Here is a 20,147-nt window from a genome sequence, read left to right as displayed (position 1 = left end):
AGAGTACACAATTCTGACAGAAAGGTGACTAAGAGGAAGCTGAATTCAGAGAAATGGGAAAAAAGGTCAGCTGAGATCCTGGATCTGCCTCCAGGCAGAACTATGTCTGCCTGTGTTTCTTGGTGTAAGGAATCAATAAAACGTATTAAAGATAAGCCAGGTCCTAATCTGTTCTGATCTTTCATTTCAGAGATGTAACAAGATTATTAAGCAAGGCAGCAAGTCCCTCGTCCTCTTCAGTTCAGCACAAGAAGAAATCTGAGATGGCTACAATGAACACAAACTTGCCAATATTTTAAAATCTCCCTCCATTCATGTAAAGGGTGCTGGCAGAGAAGCCCTTACCCTCCTCCACGATCTCAATCATGCCTTGGTATTCAGTCTGGGTTGGATCCACACTCCTCAGGGGGCGGATGACTTTACCCGAGTAGATGGTTGGATCAGCTTCCTCAGTTGTGCCATTAACTACAAAACAAACAGTCCTATCAGACCAGAAAGCTCCACCGACTTATTTCCTAATAAGTGGAGTTAATAAACAAGGGCGGTGAGCTCTATTTGGGAAAGGAAGTTCTAAAGAAGAAAGTTTCCATCTTAATTTGACTACTTCAAAATTCAGACAATCTCAAAAGTCATCTTAATTCTTCATAAAGACAATTCAACTGATGGATAAATTAATCTGACTGTAATATAGAATGAACATTAATGACATTACTGCTTCTGCATAAGAATAAGATACCCAGAAAGTATTCCAAGCATAGCTTTTACTCATTCAAGAAAATTAGGGGAACAAAAAAAAAAAAAGAAAAGAAAAGAAAAGAAAATTAGAATTAAAAACAATGCTTGGCATTTCCCTTTAAGACTATCATTACAATAGATTTATCAATAGGCAAAGGAATTAGGGGCAGCAGGCAAGGAAGACAAGGTTACTTTTTATAAATGCACATGGAAGCATCACTATGTTGCAGTGGAGTCAGAAAAACCTTGCCTCTGGCACATACAAGATGTGGGACCAATGCTAAGGCATTTTACCAGTCAATGCCCCAGGTACTTGTTTAAAGACCAAATCACAGATGAGCTGCTGAAGTGAGAGTTACAGATATACACAGACAGAGGGACGTTCCCATCTTCATGAAATTACACATCTGCCTGTCATGCACATATTCTTAAAGAGCAGAATTCTCTGCTCCCCACAATCCAAAGGTAATTTAGTTTGTATATTTTATCAAGTAACTTAAGTTACCGCAAAAGCCTTTAGTGGAGGAATAATTTTGCTCTGCACATTTACTATTAAAAAGGCTTACATGAAAAGGGAAACCAATAGTGAGATGAAAGGTCCTTGTGTTCCAGAAAACAGTTACTGGCCTGGGTCACTAAGGAATATCATAAGATTAACCACAGAACTAAAACCGTCATTTTCTAGTAGAATTCCTGAAGCTTTCCCTAGATAAAGTGGTTTGGAGTTGTTTTTAAAGAGTCAAAATGATCTTAAAAGTGCCCTAAAACCAGAAACAACAAAGTGCTTATTTGCCTTTTGAATCTACCCAAACCAATAGCTGAGCAACAGTCACACAATCATTACCTGAGTGTGTTTTGTTCACCTTTTCCGCACTGACTTTGTTGCCTTTGCCTTTTGACAAGCTGTATTCGACCATGTCCCCCAGTTCCAGGCTATCGACATCACCAGAGAACTCACTGTTGGGGAGGAAATGACATTCTGAATTAGTCTCAACCACAAACATCCCTCATAGGAGGGGAGACATTTGTCTACCTGTACCACCTCTCCAGGTCCATACAAGCCATCACGTAACTCAACAGGACTGCTTTATCGTGACATTTATATAGTCCTTAAATTAACGAAGCGTTTAATAATAAAAAATGTGGTTCTTATTCCAAGGCAAAGAGTCATATATGGAGAATTAGATAATCTCTAAGACCCCTTTAAGTTCTAACATGATGAAAGGAACTATTTACCTGTAATGGAAAAAGATTTCCTTATCATGATTGGCTGTTTCAATAAATCCAAAATTATCCTTCAGGGTTGCCACATAACCCAAGAGCCTCTTGGCATTGGAGTTACGACCTAAAAGTCGGACACAAGTTGCTGTCTGCTGACCAGTCCTCTTTGTTTCGCTTACACTAAATTCAACCTGTGAAAAACAAGGATGTTCATGAATCATTTTTGACACACCCAATTCCCCTCAACATAAGGTGAGCTCTGTTTGCATGTTCCAAAGGTTGTATTCACTATTCTGTCACTGTGTTGTCAAGGAAACTTCCCTCCAAACTAACATTCCTGTTTCTCCTAAAGCACAGTATTTTAGTTTTGTCTTACATTATGACTTCCCCTCTCTGACTGTACTTTTGATGTGATTTATTAAGGCCTCTGACCATGCACATCATTTTCATCATGTACCTTCCCCAGAGGAATGATCGTCACTGGACAGACCCCAGCTGAGCACCTTCAGCATCATTCAAAGTCTGTGTGCCTCTGAGGACTCAAGGACCCCTTAGATCCTTTACTTCTGTATATGCCTTTAATAGTACTTAAGATGTCAAAGTATTCTGCCATTTATTCCTGGACACCAAGAGTTCCAAGTGATCTCTAAGTACAACTTTTAACTTAGGAGCTTATTCTACTATATTGTTAAGAATACAGACTTTCAGTAGCACAGTTTGTGCAAGTAGGAACAATCAAACCAACCAAACAGCACTCGTGCATGACAGGCAAAGGAAGGGCCGTTCCCAGAGATAGGGAAACTTATGGTCAGTACATTGTAAGTGTGGCTCTCTCACAGCACCTGGCTTAGCTCCTTATTTTAAAGCTAAACTGGTCTCTTACATTAAATGTACTTGGTTGAAATAAAACCAGTTTATCTTGACTTGAACGAAATTTTGCCACTAAGTGGCCATCACTTTCAAATCAATCGTCCCCTTGCTTATTTCTTTCTAATAGCCAGCACTCTAATCCCAGCTGCCTTCACACTCAGAGAGGTACACCTCTGCCCCTGAAGCTCCCTCCTCTAATTGGTGAGTTTCTGTTGGAACATCCATTCAAGGAAGTGCCCAGACCAGCCACACCCACTTATATGTTTTATAAGATGGTATCATTCACCAGCCTTTTGCTAGAAGTCTGGGAAATATAGTTTTTACAACAAAGCCAAATGAAAACTTGGGACTATAAAAAAAGGAACCTTTTCACTTTACAAATGTTTCATGAGTAACAAGATGATTTTTTTTTTTTTTAAACATTCTTGGTATTGACTTCATCCCTTAAAAAAGTAAAGATGACTTTGCCTTATCTCCTATCTGAGGAGGAGTGGAGCCTTCCAGGTCCTTGGCTTGATATGCAATGGTCAGTTTCACCCCACAGTCATCATACACAATAATTCCATCTTCAGCCTCCTAAAACAAAAAGGGCCATGGTGAGGTTTGCAAGGTACCAATGGGGAAAAAATTATTGACAGACTATAGGAAAATGAGAAGTCTGGCTCCATATTTCTCTCCAAGTAGGGAGTCCTTTAAAGAGGATTGTCATCCATCTGGGTAGGAGAAATCTTGTTTACAAACAGGCTGAGTACTAAATCAATTCTAATGTGGTCCTTTCAGTAGCAGGATATTCTATCTCACATTTTGCTAATTAGGAAGAAAGTTTTTAAAAACTAAACATGCTCACACTGTCACCACTATCTCTACTCCAAAACTGGAAAGCCCTTCCCATTCCTCTTTACCTAATGATTAGTATTCTTCAAGGCCTAGTTCAAGTCATATTTTCCCCACAAAATATTTGGTACTACTCATTTACAACATTTATTGGGCACTGTGAAATATACTTTTTAGTAGCTTAAAACACAGACTAAGAAATATACAAGTTAACACTTCATAGACCCGTATCAGCCACATAAATATGGCACCCTAGAGTACAAATGGCAACGCATCCAACTTCTCTCATCCTAAGCAATTATAATTCATGCACTTTCACAAGAGCTCCATAAAGGATCTACCGAAGAACTGAAATCTTTTTTTCAGGTCTTTTAGTATTTTTGTTGATATCAGTATAACATTAAGATCACCTTCTATGTCTCATTCTTGCTACATGACTGGTCTATCTCTCTTTCTGTAAATACACATCCTTTATAATGTATATTATGCTAGTTCTCATATCCAAATAGATTGCTTATAGCTCTGGAAGGCTAACACTCCTCGGTAAAATTCCCGAACATACCATTAAAGGGATGATTAGTGAATATCCAGAAAAAAGAGCAATGATAAAAAAAAAGCCAGTAACAATGTCATGCCAGACAAACCTCATGTCCCCCCCTTTTTTTTTATAAGGTTCATAACTGGGGGAACAGGGGAATGTTGATATAATTTACCTAGATTTTAACCAAGCATTTAAATAAAGTCCTGTAATTCTCATGGAAAAGATGGAGAGAAGTGTTACTCAGAGCTGGCTGAATGGCTGGACCCAAAGAGTAATTATTAGTTCAAAATCTACTTAGAAGCAGGTCTCCAGAGGAGTACCCTAGAAATATGTTTATGTCCCTGTGCTGTTTAACATTTACATCAGTGACTTGGATAAAGACACAGGTGACATGTTTATTGGGTCTGCTGATGATACAAAACTGGGAAGACACACACTAGTTGATAATCAAAATCCTGAAAGAGCTTGACAATCTAAAAACATGGGAACAAATCATTTAAGATGGAATTTAATAGGGTTAAATGCAAGGTCTTACAGTACAGTCCTCCAAAATCAACATCACCAATACAACATGAGGGAAGCATGACTAGATGACAACTTATTTCAAAAAGATTTGAGAGTTTTAATGGACTGCAAGATAAATTAGTCAACAGTATCACATGGTAGAAAAAGATTCTGTTTCGGGTATGGATTGGATTAGATGACCACTGGTATCCCAACACTGAAATTCTTTCATTCTGTGATTCTGTAAGTTATTCTTGGTAGTTTACTAACATGTATAATCATCTTCCCATGCTCTGACACACTTCCAGTTTGGATTCTTCTGAGACAATAGTATTTAAGGGTTGACCGGCATACGGCATTACCAGGAAAGTGGTGTTAAAAAGTTGGGTTTAGGGAGCATACTGGGATCACTGTGCTATACAACTACCTAAACGTAATCCAGTTATTCTTAAATTCTGGGCTCAGTTCTTCATCCACCTGCATTGCCAGCCTAAGAAACAATGGACAACATTCTTCATCCCTTCTTTTTTCCTTATGGAATGTGTTGGGAAGTGACTCACTAAGGAGGTGACTCTGCAGTGGTCCAGGTCTCAATGTGTTCTTGTAAAAAACTTGTCATGTCTTGTTTTCAATAAAATCTTGTGTCCATCTGAGGAGTGTGTAGGATGTCTTCATCATACTGGCAAAACTCTTTAGAGACCAGTCTCGGATGCCTGGCTCCTGTCAGGCATAGGCACAGTACTCCTACTGATAACCCCGAAGAAAGGGTTCTATGGTCAGTGTAGAGATGCTGGTAAAGCCTATTTGCTGTCCTTCCAGTTTCACCTGCAAATGTTTTGGGGATAATATGGGATAACTGGGTCTCACATCAAACACTCTGTAGTCTGGTTGTTCTATCCACTTCTTGGCTTATTTTCCCATCATTTTCCTTTGAAATGTTCGGCAAACAAATTTATATTCTAAATTAATGTTGCATTTATTAGTTATGTATTTTCATGAAGAGGTCAGGTATTTAATGGTTCATGGTGTTTCAGAATTCTTTTGGCCAGTGACAAACATCAGTACAACTTCCCTAAGAAGTGGTGATCAAATTAAAGTCTTATATTCATTTTCTAGGATAAAAGTCTTGTTTAAATAGGTCACACTGGGAGTACACTACTGGCACATAGTACCTTCTCATTTTTATCCCTCTAATTTGACAATGATCTGAACCTCTGGTCCTGATTAGTTAATGATGTAAATGCACAATGGCATTCAGAAATGAACTCTCACACTGATAATCAGTTTCCTGTCTATTGACACAGTCAATTTCATTCCGCCCCCCTTAGGAAAGGGAAAGGAGGTAAGGAAATGATTTCTGATGCTTGCAAAATCTAGGAGCTTCCTTAAGGAAGTATTCATAACATACAGGTGTGAATGATCTGAATAATTCACAAGCCTTTGGTTTTTCATTTATTCCACTGGTAAGTCCCAAGCCTTTTTTCCAACACATTTTTCACAGTCCTTTCCTGTGTCAACTCTTGAACTGAGAGTAGGGTTGTTCTATCAAGATACATGCTGACCGAGATGGCTTGTAAGACTCTGTTAGATTCATATTAAAATTTCTTTAATTCCTTCATGATCTGCAAAAGATAATTAGCACACAGGCTTCACATATTTCTATGATGATATCTGCTTATGTTCAACATAAGGCACTAAAAGCAAAGATGTCCTTAGGTACATCAGAAAGCCAACTTCACTATTTCCTTTATTTGCCTGAGGAGAACCTATGTCCTTTATATTAAGAATGTCAATATAGTTCATTTCCTTGAGTGGTGTACCAATTTTTTAGCAAAGTCTCATTTTCAGATTACCAGTAGATTACTATTTGAAGATAAACTTAAAAACTGCATGACCTTTAGCACTATCTGGCCCCCGATTTCCAGGATCAATAAGGAAGAAAGGGGTCCACAAAGGACTCAGGACCATTTTATATTTCCCTGTGTGTAACAAGAGCACTACAAAATGCATCACTTAGGACTCAGGAGGATAAGCCTCTCTCTACCTTGCTGGGATGTGCTTGGACAGCAGCCTAGATTCAAATCCTGTACAGCTAGGCAGAATTATGTTAGAGCTGGTGCTCTGCTGCCCTGCTGCCACATCGCAAGATCCAAGGGTTAACATCTAAGGCCATGAAGCAGTGCTAAAATATGAATTTTGTGGATAAGTAAAATTTATACAGCTTAGCACACCAACAGAAGAAAGGCAAGGCAACCCTTGGTGATCTCTCCTCTGAATGACAGTAATTACTGTTTGTACAACTCATTTATTCAATAGTCTTTGATTACCTAGGCAGTCTAAGAAAGGAAGTGATCGTACTCTGTGTTGTAATTTAAAATATATTTATAATAATATATAAAATGACAACATATAATATAATAAAATATATTTAACCTTGCCTTTCCCAAATAGTAGACAGTTCAGAAACTTCAAGAGCTTTCCTACAGCACCTAGAGTGGTTTAAAACTTATAGTAAGTGCACATTAAATTATCTCTTGATTAACATGCCAAAATTAAATGTTAATGTTTGAGAATTTAAACACAGTAGCCAGAGCAGCGCTAAAGAGAAAGTACAAAAGCTTGATTACAATTTATTTCTGAATTAAAGAGGTTTCTATTATAACTACTTAAAATATTTTCCCCAAGAATTACTTCATTTTGTCAGCTAAGAACTAATCAGATCTACATCAATCCAAAAATCTGAAATTTCAAAACCCACTTGAAAAATCTCCAATGTGTAAATTAATAAGACTCTATTAAAAACATTAAGAACAATTCAATATTACAGTATCACACTATCAATCCAAAAATCTAAAATTTCAAAACCCACCTGAAAAACCACCAAAGTGGAAATGAATAATAGACTGTTTAAAATATTAGGAATAAACAATTCAATATTACAGTATCACATTGTACTTTTGTTGTTTTACTTAATATGACATTATTTAGAAAAGATGTGCGTATTTTCTTTATATTTATAAGAACATTCTCTCCAAGTGTCAGTTACCTTTTCTTTGCCTTTATTTGGACTAGTGGTTTTGGGATTGGCAAAAGTGGCCTCTTTCTCTACCGTGCCAACAAAGCGGTGATCTGAATGGGTATGGAATGAAACCGTGCCCTTAGGAAGCTTTTTAATCCGAATAGCATGATTTCTTTGGGCAGACAGCATATCCTACAACACAAGAAAGTTTTTTTGGGTTCATTTTATTTAAATAAAAACTTTTTTAAAGGCATGTTTAAAAAAAACAAAACCCTCATACTTTTCTCAAAAAAACTCCATTACTCACAGGAACCACAGTAAACTCTACTTCATCCGAAATATGGAGCTGGTTCCCATCCAGAATTTCACTGAAGTGAAAGAACATGCGGGCATCACGATCCACACACTTGATAAACCCAAAACCATCTCTCATGGCAGCAATCACACCCTAGAACACAAACACGCAAGTCAGGGCCAGGTGGTGATTCAATTAATTCCTACTATGTACCAAGTGCTAGACAAAATAAAGTTACTGTCCTATTTTTATCAGAAGACATAAGGACAAAAAATACAAACAAAATACAAGGTAATTTTGGGAAGGAGGGACTAACAGCTGGGGGTAAGGATCAGGAAAGGCCTCATATAGGAGGTGGCATTGAAGCTGAACTCTGAAGGAAACAAAAGATTGCGAGAAGCTAAAATGAGGAGGAAGTGCATGTCAGGCATAGGGATCATTTGTACAAAGGGCACTGAGAGGAGAGATGGGATGCTATAAATAGGAAACAGCAAGAATATCAGTTTAACTGGACTGAAGAATAATGTGTAAGAAGCTTAGAAAGGTAGCCTGGAGGGGAGTTTATGAAGGGCTTCCACAGACAGACAAGTTTTGTATTTGATCACAGCTGTATTAAGGAATCAATAGAGTAACGTGGTCATTCCTTCAGGAATCTATCAGATCAGTAGCTAAGTTAAAGATGGATTGTAGTTGGGAGAACTGAGGCAAGAAGATCAATTAGAAACTGTTTGAAATAGTTCAGATGAGAGATGATGCAGGTCTTCACTAGGATTTAAGTGTGAATGTAGAGAAGAAGTATCTGCAAAATAAGAAGGTAAACTTGGCAACTGATTTGACGTGTAGTGGAGGATGAAGAAGAGCGAAGAGTCAAGGATGAACCCAATGTTGTAAACTGTGTTGCCTGGAAAACGGTGTTGCCCTCAACAGAAACAGAGAAGTTCAGAAGAAGATAAATGGTTTGAGGTTTTTTGTTTTTTTTTTTCAATGGGGTGGGGGGAAGAGCTTTATCGTGAACATGTTGAGTTTGAGATACCTATGGGACACCTCATTTATAATACCTAATAGGCAACTGGAGATATGAGAAAGAAGGTAGGCCTGAATATACAGACCCGAGAAACATCTGTTCAGAGATCATAACTGAACCCATGGGAGCTTAGGAGGTCTCCAGAGAATGTAAAAAAAGAGCTCAAAACAGACTGGTGGGGGTACAGCCAGTTAGCATTCATATGGATGATCCAGAAAAAAGAGACTTACTAGTGTTCAGAAGAACCAAGGGAAAACAATTATCACAAAAACCCGGATTGGAGACATTTTTCAGAAGACGGAGTTCCACAAAAGCTGCTGAGGTCAAGAAAAATGAGGCCATTATACTGGCAATTAAGAAATCATTAAATAATTTTGTCAGGAGTAGTTTCAGTTAAGAGATGAAGTAAGGAAGCCAGTTTACAAAGGACTGGAAAACAAGAAATAGAGGTGTTTTCAAGAGTTTGTTTATAAAAAAGAGAGATAAAAGATAATATTAAAGGTATGGTAAGGTCCAATCAGGGTTTAAGAATGAAGGAGACCTGGGCATCACTGTTAACAGAAACGAATAACCCAATAGATAGGAAGAGACTTAAAACTGGGGGTGGAGGGAGTGATGGTGGGAGCATCTGGAGGAGACAGGAAAGAACAGGTTAAAAGAAATAATGGGGGTGGGGGAGAGATTATCCTTGGTGAGAAGGGCCAACTCTGAATGAGAGAGCGGAGGAAAGAATGGGTGACAATGTCAGGTGGTTTAATGAGGCAGAATCAGATGTAACAGAAAGAGTGTTGGACCTTGGGAGTCAGAAAAAGCTCCAGTTCAAACCCAACTTCTGTTACTTACTAGTTGAATGTTCAGGCCTAAGTCACTTAACTACTGTTAGCCTATTCTCATAACAGTAGGATGAGGATATTTTCTGTAATTCTCGAGGTTGTCAAAGGGCTCAAATGAGTTATGGAATATAAAGCATTCTGTAAAACTTAAATGTTACATAAAAAGTTATTTACTAAAACAACAATGAAGAAGAGTTATCCTGTTACATAGGAACTCTGTAGAATCAGATACAAATTTAAATTGACCAACTAAGCTGTAGTGAAAACTTTAGAGCACTATATACACACATTCCCAACTCTATTTCTTTCAAAAGAGAAAACCTCTCACCCTCTTAACAGGTTTTTTCCCCCCTTTGAAATTCATCTCTTTGGCAATTATATATCATATAAGCTGGTTACATGTAATTAACATTTGTATCTTAACAATTTTAAAAGCCTAATATCAGGAAATATCTAAGCTTCTATCCTCATTATACTTGTAGTACTATAGTTACAATCTAGTTCTTTTCCTTTACAAATACTCAAAAAATGTATTACACAGAAGTAGGGTAATGACACTCAGTCAGCCTGGCATTTATTAAGATCCTATTATATGCCAGGCACTGGGCTACGCCCTGAGGATACAAAGAAAGGCAAAAAATAGTCCCTGCTCTCAAGAAGCTCACAGACTAATGGGGGAGGACCACAGGCAAACAAATATGTACAAATAAGCTACAGACAGATAAACTGGGGGTAACCTTAGAAGGAAGGCCCTAAAGTTAAGAAGGATTAGGAAAGGCTATTTGAAGAAGATAAGACTTCAGCTGAGTCTTGAAGGATGCCTTTGAAAATGCTCAAGTAGGGAGATGAGTGTCATGTGCATGGAACAGCAAGGAGGTCAGTGTTACTGGATCAGAGCACATGGAAGAGAATAAGATAAAGCCAAACCAAGGATTTTAGATTTTATATTGGAGGTAACAGGGAGTCACTGGAGTTCACTGGAATGGGGAAAGGCAGACATGCCAGCAGGTATTTCAATAATCCAGGCACGAGGTGACGAAAGCTTCATCAGAGTGATGGCCAAATCAAAGGAGAGAAGATTTTGTAAAGGCATAAGTAAACAAATAGGGGTTGCCTACTGACTGGACGTGGGAGTGGTGTCGGGAGGGAATGGATGAAAGTGAGGTGATGAGGATGACATCAAAGTTGCAAGTCTGGGTGACCAAAAGGGTGGTGACATCCTTGAAAGTAATAGAAGGAAGTTTGGAGGGGAGAGATAGTAAACTTAGTTCTAGACATGTTGAATCTAGAAAGGCAGAGATGAAGAATGGAGGTCAGCAGACAAATTAGGGCTGGACAAGCAGATCTTGTCATCTGGATAGAGAAAAGCACTTGAACTCATAAAAGCTAAAGAGATCAAGTGAAATAGTACAGAGGGAGAAGGCCCAATACAAAGCCTTGGGGGACCTCATTGTCAGCAGGGTAACACTGAAGAGGATGAGGCAAGGGGGACTTAGAAGGAGTAGTCAGAAAGGTAGGAGGTCCAGGAGAGGGCAGTATCGCAAAAATCCAGAGAGAAGAGTATATCAAGGAGGTTGGGATGCTGTGGACTGGAAGGATTGTGATACCCTCTACAATAACAGAAAAGTACAGAAAAGGGGAGGGTTCAAGGGGAAAGATAATGAATTCCGTTTTGGAAGTGCTGAATTCAAGATGTCCACAGGACATCCAGTTTGAGATATCCAATAGATGGAGATATGAAACCAGAAGTCAAGTTAGAGGTTAGGGCTGGATAAATAGGTCTGAGAACATTCGGCAAAGAGATGATAATTAAATCCACGGGAGCTAACGATAACACCAAGCAAAACAGTATAGAGGAAGAAGAAAAGAGGACCCAGGACAGAACCTTGAGGTACCTCCATGATTAATGAGCATGAACTAGACAAGAGATTCTGCAAAGGAAACTGAGGACAGGTCAGACAAATAGGAGAACTAAAATGAAGCAGTGTCATGAAATCCTAAAAGAGAGGGGAATATCAAGGAGAAGATGGTGATCCATAGTGTCAAAGGCTGTAGAAAGGTCAAGGGGAATGAGGATTGAGAAAAGTCCATTAGGTTTGGCCATTAAGAGATCATTAATGACTTTGGTGATAGCAATTTCAATTTCATGAAGGGCTGGAAGTCACAAGTTAAAAAGAAACTGAGAGGAAAGGAGGTAGAGGCACCTAATTTGATGATTTTCTCAAGGATTTTAGCCATAAAAGGGAGGAGAGATACAGGATGATAGCTAGCAGGGATGGTTGGGTCAAGTGAAGGTTTTTTGAGAATGGGAGAGACACGGGCATGTTTGCAGACAGTAGAGGAACAGCCAGCAGACAGGGAGTGATTAAAGATTACTGCTAAAGTACAGATGATAGAGCAGTCTGTTGTAGGAGACAGGATAGGATCACTTATGCATGGACAGGGATAGGCCAAAGAGCAAAGAAAGCCCTTCATAAGAAATGAGTGAAGGAGATAGTGACAGAAATCATCTGAATGACGTAAGACAAGGAACAGGGGAGAAGAGGGAGATCTTTGTGAATACGCTCAATTTTTTCAGTGAAATATCTAGTGGATAAAGAGTTGGCCTTGGACTCAGGAAGACTTGGATTCAACCGTCTCTAACCCTGGTAGTTACTTAACCTCTCAGAGTACTAGGCAACTAAGGCAATAAGGTATAAAGCAGATCAACAAAGACTTGCTTTGGTCTGGAAGTTTTCTCACAAATTCCCTTTACCAAAGAAATCAAATCTAGTCCCTGCCACCTCCTTAAAAAGTTTGTGCAATGTGATCAAATCCCCAACGAATTAAAAGGAATAACAAGTTTTGAGAAAACATTACATTTCTTATAAAACACATTTCAGAGAAAATGGTACCTGGGTCCATCACTAAATAATTACTATAGTTGAATAACTTTATAGTAACTGACTACTACAGGAAGTCAGATGCATTGTTAAATCACATTCAACTAAAGATACATAAATTAACTCTATTACTTACTTTACTAAACTTCATTATAACAGGTTGGGAAGCAAGTAATTAATCTTGTGCCCAAGAACCAGCACTGGAATGAAAGAAATTAAAAAGCTAGAAGGAACCTGCATTAACCCCAACTTTAGTTCTACTGTATTTGAAAGATATCTCAAAGACAAAAGTAATTTTCCACACAAATCTTAATGTCATCACCAATTTCCAAGAATTGGTTTGACAACGAGTCTCGGTATCATTTTCAGATTAGCAGACAACACTCAAAAATTTAAGAAGAAATACAACTTGCCATTTCTCTGGTTTCATTAGTGCACTGAAACGTATTGGTGAGAACTTCTATGTTGGTTGCTCGTTCTAATTTGTCACGTCGGTCTGTTGAAATATTAAACCTAACATGGTCACCTTCCAGCAGAGTCACCTTGGATTTTGTATCTTTGTCTCCAAAAGGAAGTTCTTTAGGAATCACAAAATCTACTTTGATGCGTCCAGGCAATGGATCATTCTGAAGAGAAGAAAATATCTTAAACTGCAGATTCTCTTCACCATAAAAGAATGATGCAGAACAAGATAATCTGAAACAAACTGCCCTTTTATTTTGACTGTTTCTTTATGTTTCTTGTCTGTAACCACAACACAATTGCAAATTTTTACCAGACACCTAAGCATTTTTCTCAAGCAACTTCAATAGTCTCCTGTCTCCTATTTCCTAAATAAGTAACACAACCTGGAAAAGTATGTTAATTAAATCAATTCATTTTTTTCAAGGAAGAGTTCTGTGACCATGTTTTAGAAGCATGAAATAGAAGAGAGCTAGATAAGAGCCAGAAAGAACTAGATTTGAATCCTTCAGATATTTACTAATTATGTAACTATTAGCAAGTCATGACTTCTCAGGACCTGTTTCCTAATCTGCTAAATATGAAAAATAATTTTACCTGCAAACCTACATCATGGAGGTGTAGTGAGACATATAAATGTGTAAGTATATGTGCACACACATCTCTCCACCATGCAAACATTCAAATACTGCATGAATAGTAACATTATTACTAGTGTTTTTCTACCTTTCTCATTATTACCCAACTTTAGAGGGGGGGAAAAAAATCCAAATAATTCTTAAGTTAGCATCTAATTCCTCCTTTTTGAGCAAACTGAACTGGTGTAAAATAGTTCGAATTGTTCTTCTGAAAGTACCAGAAGATTATTGGTATAGTGCTAAATTTGATTCAACAATACATTTCCTGTAAGTTTTTAGAGGGTGGTACTAGAATTGTTCAGGCGTAGCAGTGGACTTTCAATCACCACTTTACTGAATTTAAAATGTCTGACATCATCAGGTAGAACTAAAAAAGCAATACTTATTAAATGCAAAAAAACTGTTTACCTGGTTTTTATTAGGTACTTTTGGAATAACTTTGGTTACAGTTCCATCAAAATGTTCAATGCTGATATCTTCAAAAATAACTGTTCCTTGAGGCAGTAGTCTGACATCTGTTGCAACTTCTTTACCCTATAATTACAAAAGAAAAGCCCATACCGTAAATATTTCCTAAGAAACAATGAGAACTACTATTAAGAGACTGGAATTTAAATGGATTGTCTTACATTTCTGTCTTTGATTGTGAATTCCACGTCATCTCCAGGCTGTAAGGCTTCTAGGTCACCCTTAAATTCACTATAGTGAAAGAATATCTCCTTTACAACATCACCCCTTTCAATAAAGCCAAATGCTTCCTAAAATGAAATGCACAATAGTTAGGAATATTATTTACAAAGAAACTCAGTACTTTATGATCATTAGTTCTTTTAGAACTTTATGTTGTTGATTTAAAAAGGAAGAATCCTTTCCATAAAAACACCATTAGAATATAAATATTTTGCATTTTGGCATAAAGTTTGATATACGTGCTACCAATCAAATGGATAATCAATTCTGGAAAGGCCCATTTTCCAAGAAAGTAGCACCTAGTCAGCACTTATCTCTTTTTTGATTTTGCTTTTGCTAGACAAGATTCAAGTTAAAGACGCAAGATGGAGGTTCTTAACCTTTTCTGCATCAAGGACCCGCTCTGGCACTCTGGTAATAACATATGGATCTCTGATACTTTTTCCCCCTCCAAAAGAAATTTTTAATGGAAAGAAAATGCTACATTTAGGTTTAGTAGTGAGAGGTTTAAATCAATTTCACATGCTCCCTGCAATCTACCTAAGAACTCAAGAAAATGAAATCAGTTCATGATATAGGCAATACAGATGTTTTTATTATATAACTGAGGAGCACTGAAGAAGGAAGTGAGAACAGTTGAGTTTTAATTTTGGGTATACCAGTAACTAGCTACTGACTCTGGGTCAATCACAATCCTCAGATTTTAGTTTCATCAGTTGTATAACAAGAGGCTGGACTGAATGGTCTTTCAAGGTTCCCTTCAAACTCTAAAATAAAAATGTTTGATTCTTTTTCATATTAAACTTTTAAAATAATAGTAAAAAACACATTTACAATGGGGAGGCTGGGGGAGAATAAAGGAAGCAGACTTTTTTAAAAAAAGTGAAAAAGCAAGTAAATTTCAAGACCAACATAATTTTCCTGATTTCTCTACTCTACTTACCTTCATGGCACAAACTACTCCTTGACAGCGAGCTTGCTTCTTTTTCAACAGCATAATATTACGAGCACTTACAGCACCAGTACTAGAGAGGAAGTAGGTGGGGGAAAAAGAATAAAGGAGGAGCTAAAACACAGCACTGCCTATAATATGACAATAGCATGAAATAAGAGGAACAATGTAAAATAAAATCTCTGAGGTTTCAAAGAGGTTGACAAGTCAAAATAACCACAAAGCATTTAACAGCTAACCCCATATGTATTACCGCATCTAAGAAGAAACTACTCCAAATTTCTAAGCTGTAAATATTGGGCTGGTACAAGCCACATGATCAAAAGGTGAATGCTAAACATGAATCTCCTATTTTGCAAATATCTCTTTAAAATATGTCCCTCTTAGCTGGCTTCTTTCAAGATATGATCTGAATTGGAGCGACAAACACACTTTTAAAAAGCAATAGGTAAGATTAATAAAGTTTTGAAAATGCTATCTATCCAATCATTATTTGATTAAATAAAAACTAACTAAGGAGCTGAAGTCGGGAAAGGATGACTCCAGGAATGCATCTGATTTATTTTCTTTTTATTTTATAGAACAGGGAGTAGAAACTAGTCTTATCAATGTTACAAAGAATTTTATTGTTCCCTCTCCACTTGACAACCTTTGTGTTGGTGGGGTAGCCAGACACATACGGAAAATGACAAGGACGGGGTTGATACCTTTCCCAGAATTTTCCTAAGCCTGGATCAGATGTAATGAAATAGGTTAAATAAGAAACACTGTTTTCCAACAAGGCAGCATCACTTGAGGCACTCTGGAAATAACTTGTTTCACTTTATAAATTTAAAGGTCTTGCAAAGGACAACTTAAGAGACTACGCTAGAGCCATAAGCTGAAAATTCAAATCACTTTAAATTTTAGAAATTTTCTTCGATGTAGAAAAACTTAATAAAGCATTACATAATGGGAAAATATTCAAGAGAAACTTACTGTTTATTTGTGTCAATTATAAAATTTATTTTATCTCCGGTTTCCAGCTGAGCATTCCCTTCCACGTCTTCAGGGGTGTAAGTCAGATAAAACACTTCCTGTGAATGAACACACTTGTATGACCATATTTGTGTGCTACAGATGCGCTGTACATAGACTTTCTTAAACACTTAAAACACTGGCACATTTAAGCCAAGTTTCTTTAGGTATGATGACAAAAAAAAAAAAAAAAAAAGCAAAGCGCTTTCTTCACATAAAAACACATTGTCTCCAGGTGTCAAAGGCTTTCTTGAGTCTAAAGCTGAGCAGCAGTCAAACTCCAAAAAGTTTAAACACATTTGGAAGCATTTGCCCAGAAAATAAATGTAGTTAAAAAAGGAAAAAAATTTATGTGAGACAGACATACTACTACTACTGGAGTTAGTGGCTAATGTGAATTATGATTCAACAACAAAAAAATTTTTGATTAGGAAGTATTTCATAAGATTTTTGGAAGGGAACATTTGGGCAAATTAAGAGATTGGAAGTTTTGTTTATTTCTGATTATCGCACTTGAAACCTTTGAGAAACAAAATTTAAAACTAATTTGAACAACTGCAGCTTAAATTTTCTACTTTGAATTTAAAAAATATTCTTATAGATCATATTGGTGGATCAAGCAAAAGTTTAAGAAAAATACACAAGATTACCCCATTACGTTCGTAGCATACACTCCCTGTTGGACTCTGACCCGGGGCAGCTGGAGATTTACTCTCTAAGTTGTGAGGAACAGCGCACACAACCTACCAGTCAAAAAAAAAAAAATTCCATTGCTAATCATTTCAGGAGCAGCACTGTGCAACACAAACGGAATCTTAATTGCCTCTACACTATATGCAGGGATGCATCTTAATATGATCCACAAGAGGATGTTATGCTGCAAAGTTTCAAGCTTACAGTTTGAGGGTTAAGCAAAAACCCAAACTGAGCCTTAACGAGATTGGTTGGTTTTGTTTTGGTTTTTTTTTTTTTTTTTGGCCAAACAGAGGTCAAGAAACACTGATGATTTCAATAATTATACAGCTCTCTTGCATACAAAAGTGGGGGGTGGGGTGGGGTCCTTCCAGTTTTCCATTAAGAAGGAAACACACACACACACATACAACACACATAGAATCAAGCCACTAACTTGTCCATTAATTCGTTCTTCTGGTAGGATTTCTGGTTTAATCTTCACCAATTTAACAGCAATAGGTTTTCCAGTCCGCCGGTCAGATGATACTTCAAATTCAACATCATCTACAATAAAAGAAGAATGTTTTTTTTCAAGTTTGCTTACTTCTAGCACAAAAGTCCCAGCTAAATGCAATTTTCTTACTATCTCAGAGGGAATAAAGATGCCTCATGGCATATACTATTTTGACTTTTCTCAAGGGCAATTGTTTTGTAAAGGCAGTTTTTTCCTTAATCCTAAAAAGAACCAAAAGGGCTTAATTTGTGAGTCATTTTTTGGAAATATGCAGGCAGGATGGACAAACAAGAAAAATGAATTCATACACAGGGCAGGATATTTATTTCACATCAAAATCACTTAAAATATTCCTTCTAACAATACCTTTTTGCTTTTTTTTTTCCCCTTTCTTTTTTTTTAGGCAATTGGGGCTATGTGACTTGCCCAAGGTCACACAGTTAGTAAGTGTCAAGTGTTTGGTCTGAGGCTGTATTTGAACTCAGGTCCTCCTGACTTCAGGGCTGGTGCTCTATCACTGAGCCTCCTAGCTGCCCCAACAATAACCTTTTTAAAAAGCAATTTTCACTTTGTAACCATTGGGGAATTAACTATAAAAAGGAAAATGTTACTGTATCTCCCAAGTAAATCCAATCTCAACCATCTACTATGAAACTTGTACCTCCTTGAAGTTACAAACAGATCCAACCTAACCAAGAATCTGCCATCGCCCTCTAACTCCTATATCAACGATGCTTAGGAAAATAAGGGCTATAAATATTGTGAATAGAATGTAAGAGTTGATAGATTACTGATGAGATTACCTCCTACTTTTAGCTCCTGCAGGTTGCCATTGTACTGTGAACAGTGGAAGAAAAGTCTAGCTTGACGTTCTGAACACTGAATAAATCCATAAGAGGTCAGCAGTTTTTCAATAACCCCAGTTTCACGCAGTGCTGCCGAAGTACCATTGGGGTACCCGTTGTGGCCATTGTTGTGGAGAAGGTTTGGATCAAAGCTCATCTGTTTCAGAGAGAAAAAAAATTCAGTTGAACTAACCTTGTGTATTTCTCAATCTAGATTGTACACTCAATTTAGATGAATATATCATTAAGAACCATAAACAAGCAAGAAAACAATGACTTAATTTGACTAAAATGCATAGGCTTTCATTTAACTGAAATGCTAGTTACACCAAAAAGTGACCAAAGATCCACAAGCAGTGATTTTAGTAGTATTAGCCAGTAACATGTTTCTGGTGATTAAGTTTCAATCTCATTTCAGAAACTGCTCCTATTTTTATTAAATGTATATTTTCATGGTCTCCATAAAATTTCTACAATTCACAACATCTAAAAGAAAATTCTTATTGATGTTTTGTAAAAGGATGTTAATGTTAAGTAGCTAGCAGAGCTGCCAAGATCCATGCAAGGCATGACAGCTCTAACTACTGATTTTTTTTTCTTCCATGAGATGTTTGTTCATGCTCATCAGTAATATTTATATAGACTTCTGGAAATATCCAATATAAATTCTGATTTCAAAGTTTATTAATAATGGTAATTTTATTAATGGCTAGTAAGACATGCAACTTACGGTTAAGCACTGAAATTAGTGTAGAATGGACTGAAATCTTTTACAGAAGACATTTCAAAACAGAAAATTGAAGGGAAGCATGCTTTGTAAGAAAAAATGAAAACTAAAGTATCTAAACAAAGACTTCCTTTCTTAATGCTACAAACTTCTTAGTATTTTCAAACTATTAGAAAAATTACAAAAGAAAAAGAAGTATATTTTTCCTAAAGAGAGATAAGGGTTAGATGAAACCTTTTTACTTTTAAGAAAATTTCATAATACACATATGTACATATGTATTTCAAAAGATACATTTTTATCTACTTGTGTGTCTGTTTCAGAAATAGCCCAGAAAGTTTTTTATTCTCCCAATGTCAGTTTTTACTTCTAACACCAGAAAAATAAGCAAATTCAGTGGAATCTGCTTAAAGGCCTCAAATGCAGTGTTCTACATGTGAAGTCCTAGAAGATAATTTCAAAGTATTTAAAAACTCGTTAATCAATTTCATCTCTTTTGTTCAAAAGGCAGAATTGGCTCTTTAGAAATTGAAGTAAAAATCTAAAGAAAAAGATAAGCCAGTTGAATGAATGTTTCTACCTATTTTTTTTTAAATCAAATCTTGAATCCTTTTATAAGTCAAACAGACATGAAAACCTAAGCAGGAAGTATGATTTGAGTGAAAAGCTAAGCACTATTGATGAAAAAATAAGGATTCAAACTCAGATTAAATGGGGAAGTGATTTTGATGTTAGAAAAAAAAGTTACTAATTGATGGGAGGAGGGAGTAAAGTTTCTATTAGATATAGCGTTTGAATTTGGGTATAATAAATTCATATAAACAAGAAAAATCCAGCACTGTGTAGAATGACGTAATCCTAACCATTAA

The 20,147-nt window shown here is 36.8% G+C and overlaps 1 protein-coding gene across 5 annotated transcripts in view; it reads right to left on the bottom strand.

Annotated features, from left to right (window-relative positions):
* The window catches only part of CSDE1 (cold shock domain containing E1), a 54,585-nt gene that overhangs the window by 7,384 nt on the left and 27,054 nt on the right, over window positions 1-20,147 (bottom strand). For 2 of the 5 annotated variants that reach the window (XM_027866678.1, XM_027866679.1), the window contains exons 3-16: window positions 18,510-18,708; window positions 17,647-17,756; window positions 17,168-17,260; window positions 16,479-16,576; window positions 15,492-15,573; window positions 14,488-14,616; window positions 14,267-14,392; window positions 13,172-13,384; window positions 8,005-8,172; window positions 7,752-7,916; window positions 3,295-3,402; window positions 1,972-2,147; window positions 1,580-1,692; window positions 346-465 (exon numbers count right to left, since the gene is read on the bottom strand). In XM_027866678.1, coding sequence (XP_027722479.1) covers window positions 346-465; window positions 1,580-1,692; window positions 1,972-2,147; window positions 3,295-3,402; window positions 7,752-7,916; window positions 8,005-8,172; window positions 13,172-13,384; window positions 14,267-14,392; window positions 14,488-14,616; window positions 15,492-15,573; window positions 16,479-16,576; window positions 17,168-17,260; window positions 17,647-17,756; window positions 18,510-18,708 — 1,900 coding nt within the window. The remainder of the gene's footprint in view (window positions 1-345; window positions 466-1,579; window positions 1,693-1,971; window positions 2,148-3,294; window positions 3,403-7,751; window positions 7,917-8,004; window positions 8,173-13,171; window positions 13,385-14,266; window positions 14,393-14,487; window positions 14,617-15,491; window positions 15,574-16,478; window positions 16,577-17,167; window positions 17,261-17,646; window positions 17,757-18,509; window positions 18,709-20,147) is intronic. The other 3 variants (XM_027866680.1, XM_027866681.1, XM_027866682.1) reach the window with 3 other exon arrangements.

This window comes from Vombatus ursinus, unplaced genomic scaffold (assembly GCF_900497805.2).
Source record: "Vombatus ursinus unplaced genomic scaffold, bare-nosed wombat genome assembly UNPS02014782.1, whole genome shotgun sequence".
NCBI classification, from domain to species: Eukaryota; Metazoa; Chordata; class Mammalia; order Diprotodontia; family Vombatidae; genus Vombatus; species Vombatus ursinus.
Note: the sequence above shows the minus strand (reverse complement) of the source record. Positions and strands in the feature narration are given on the sequence as shown.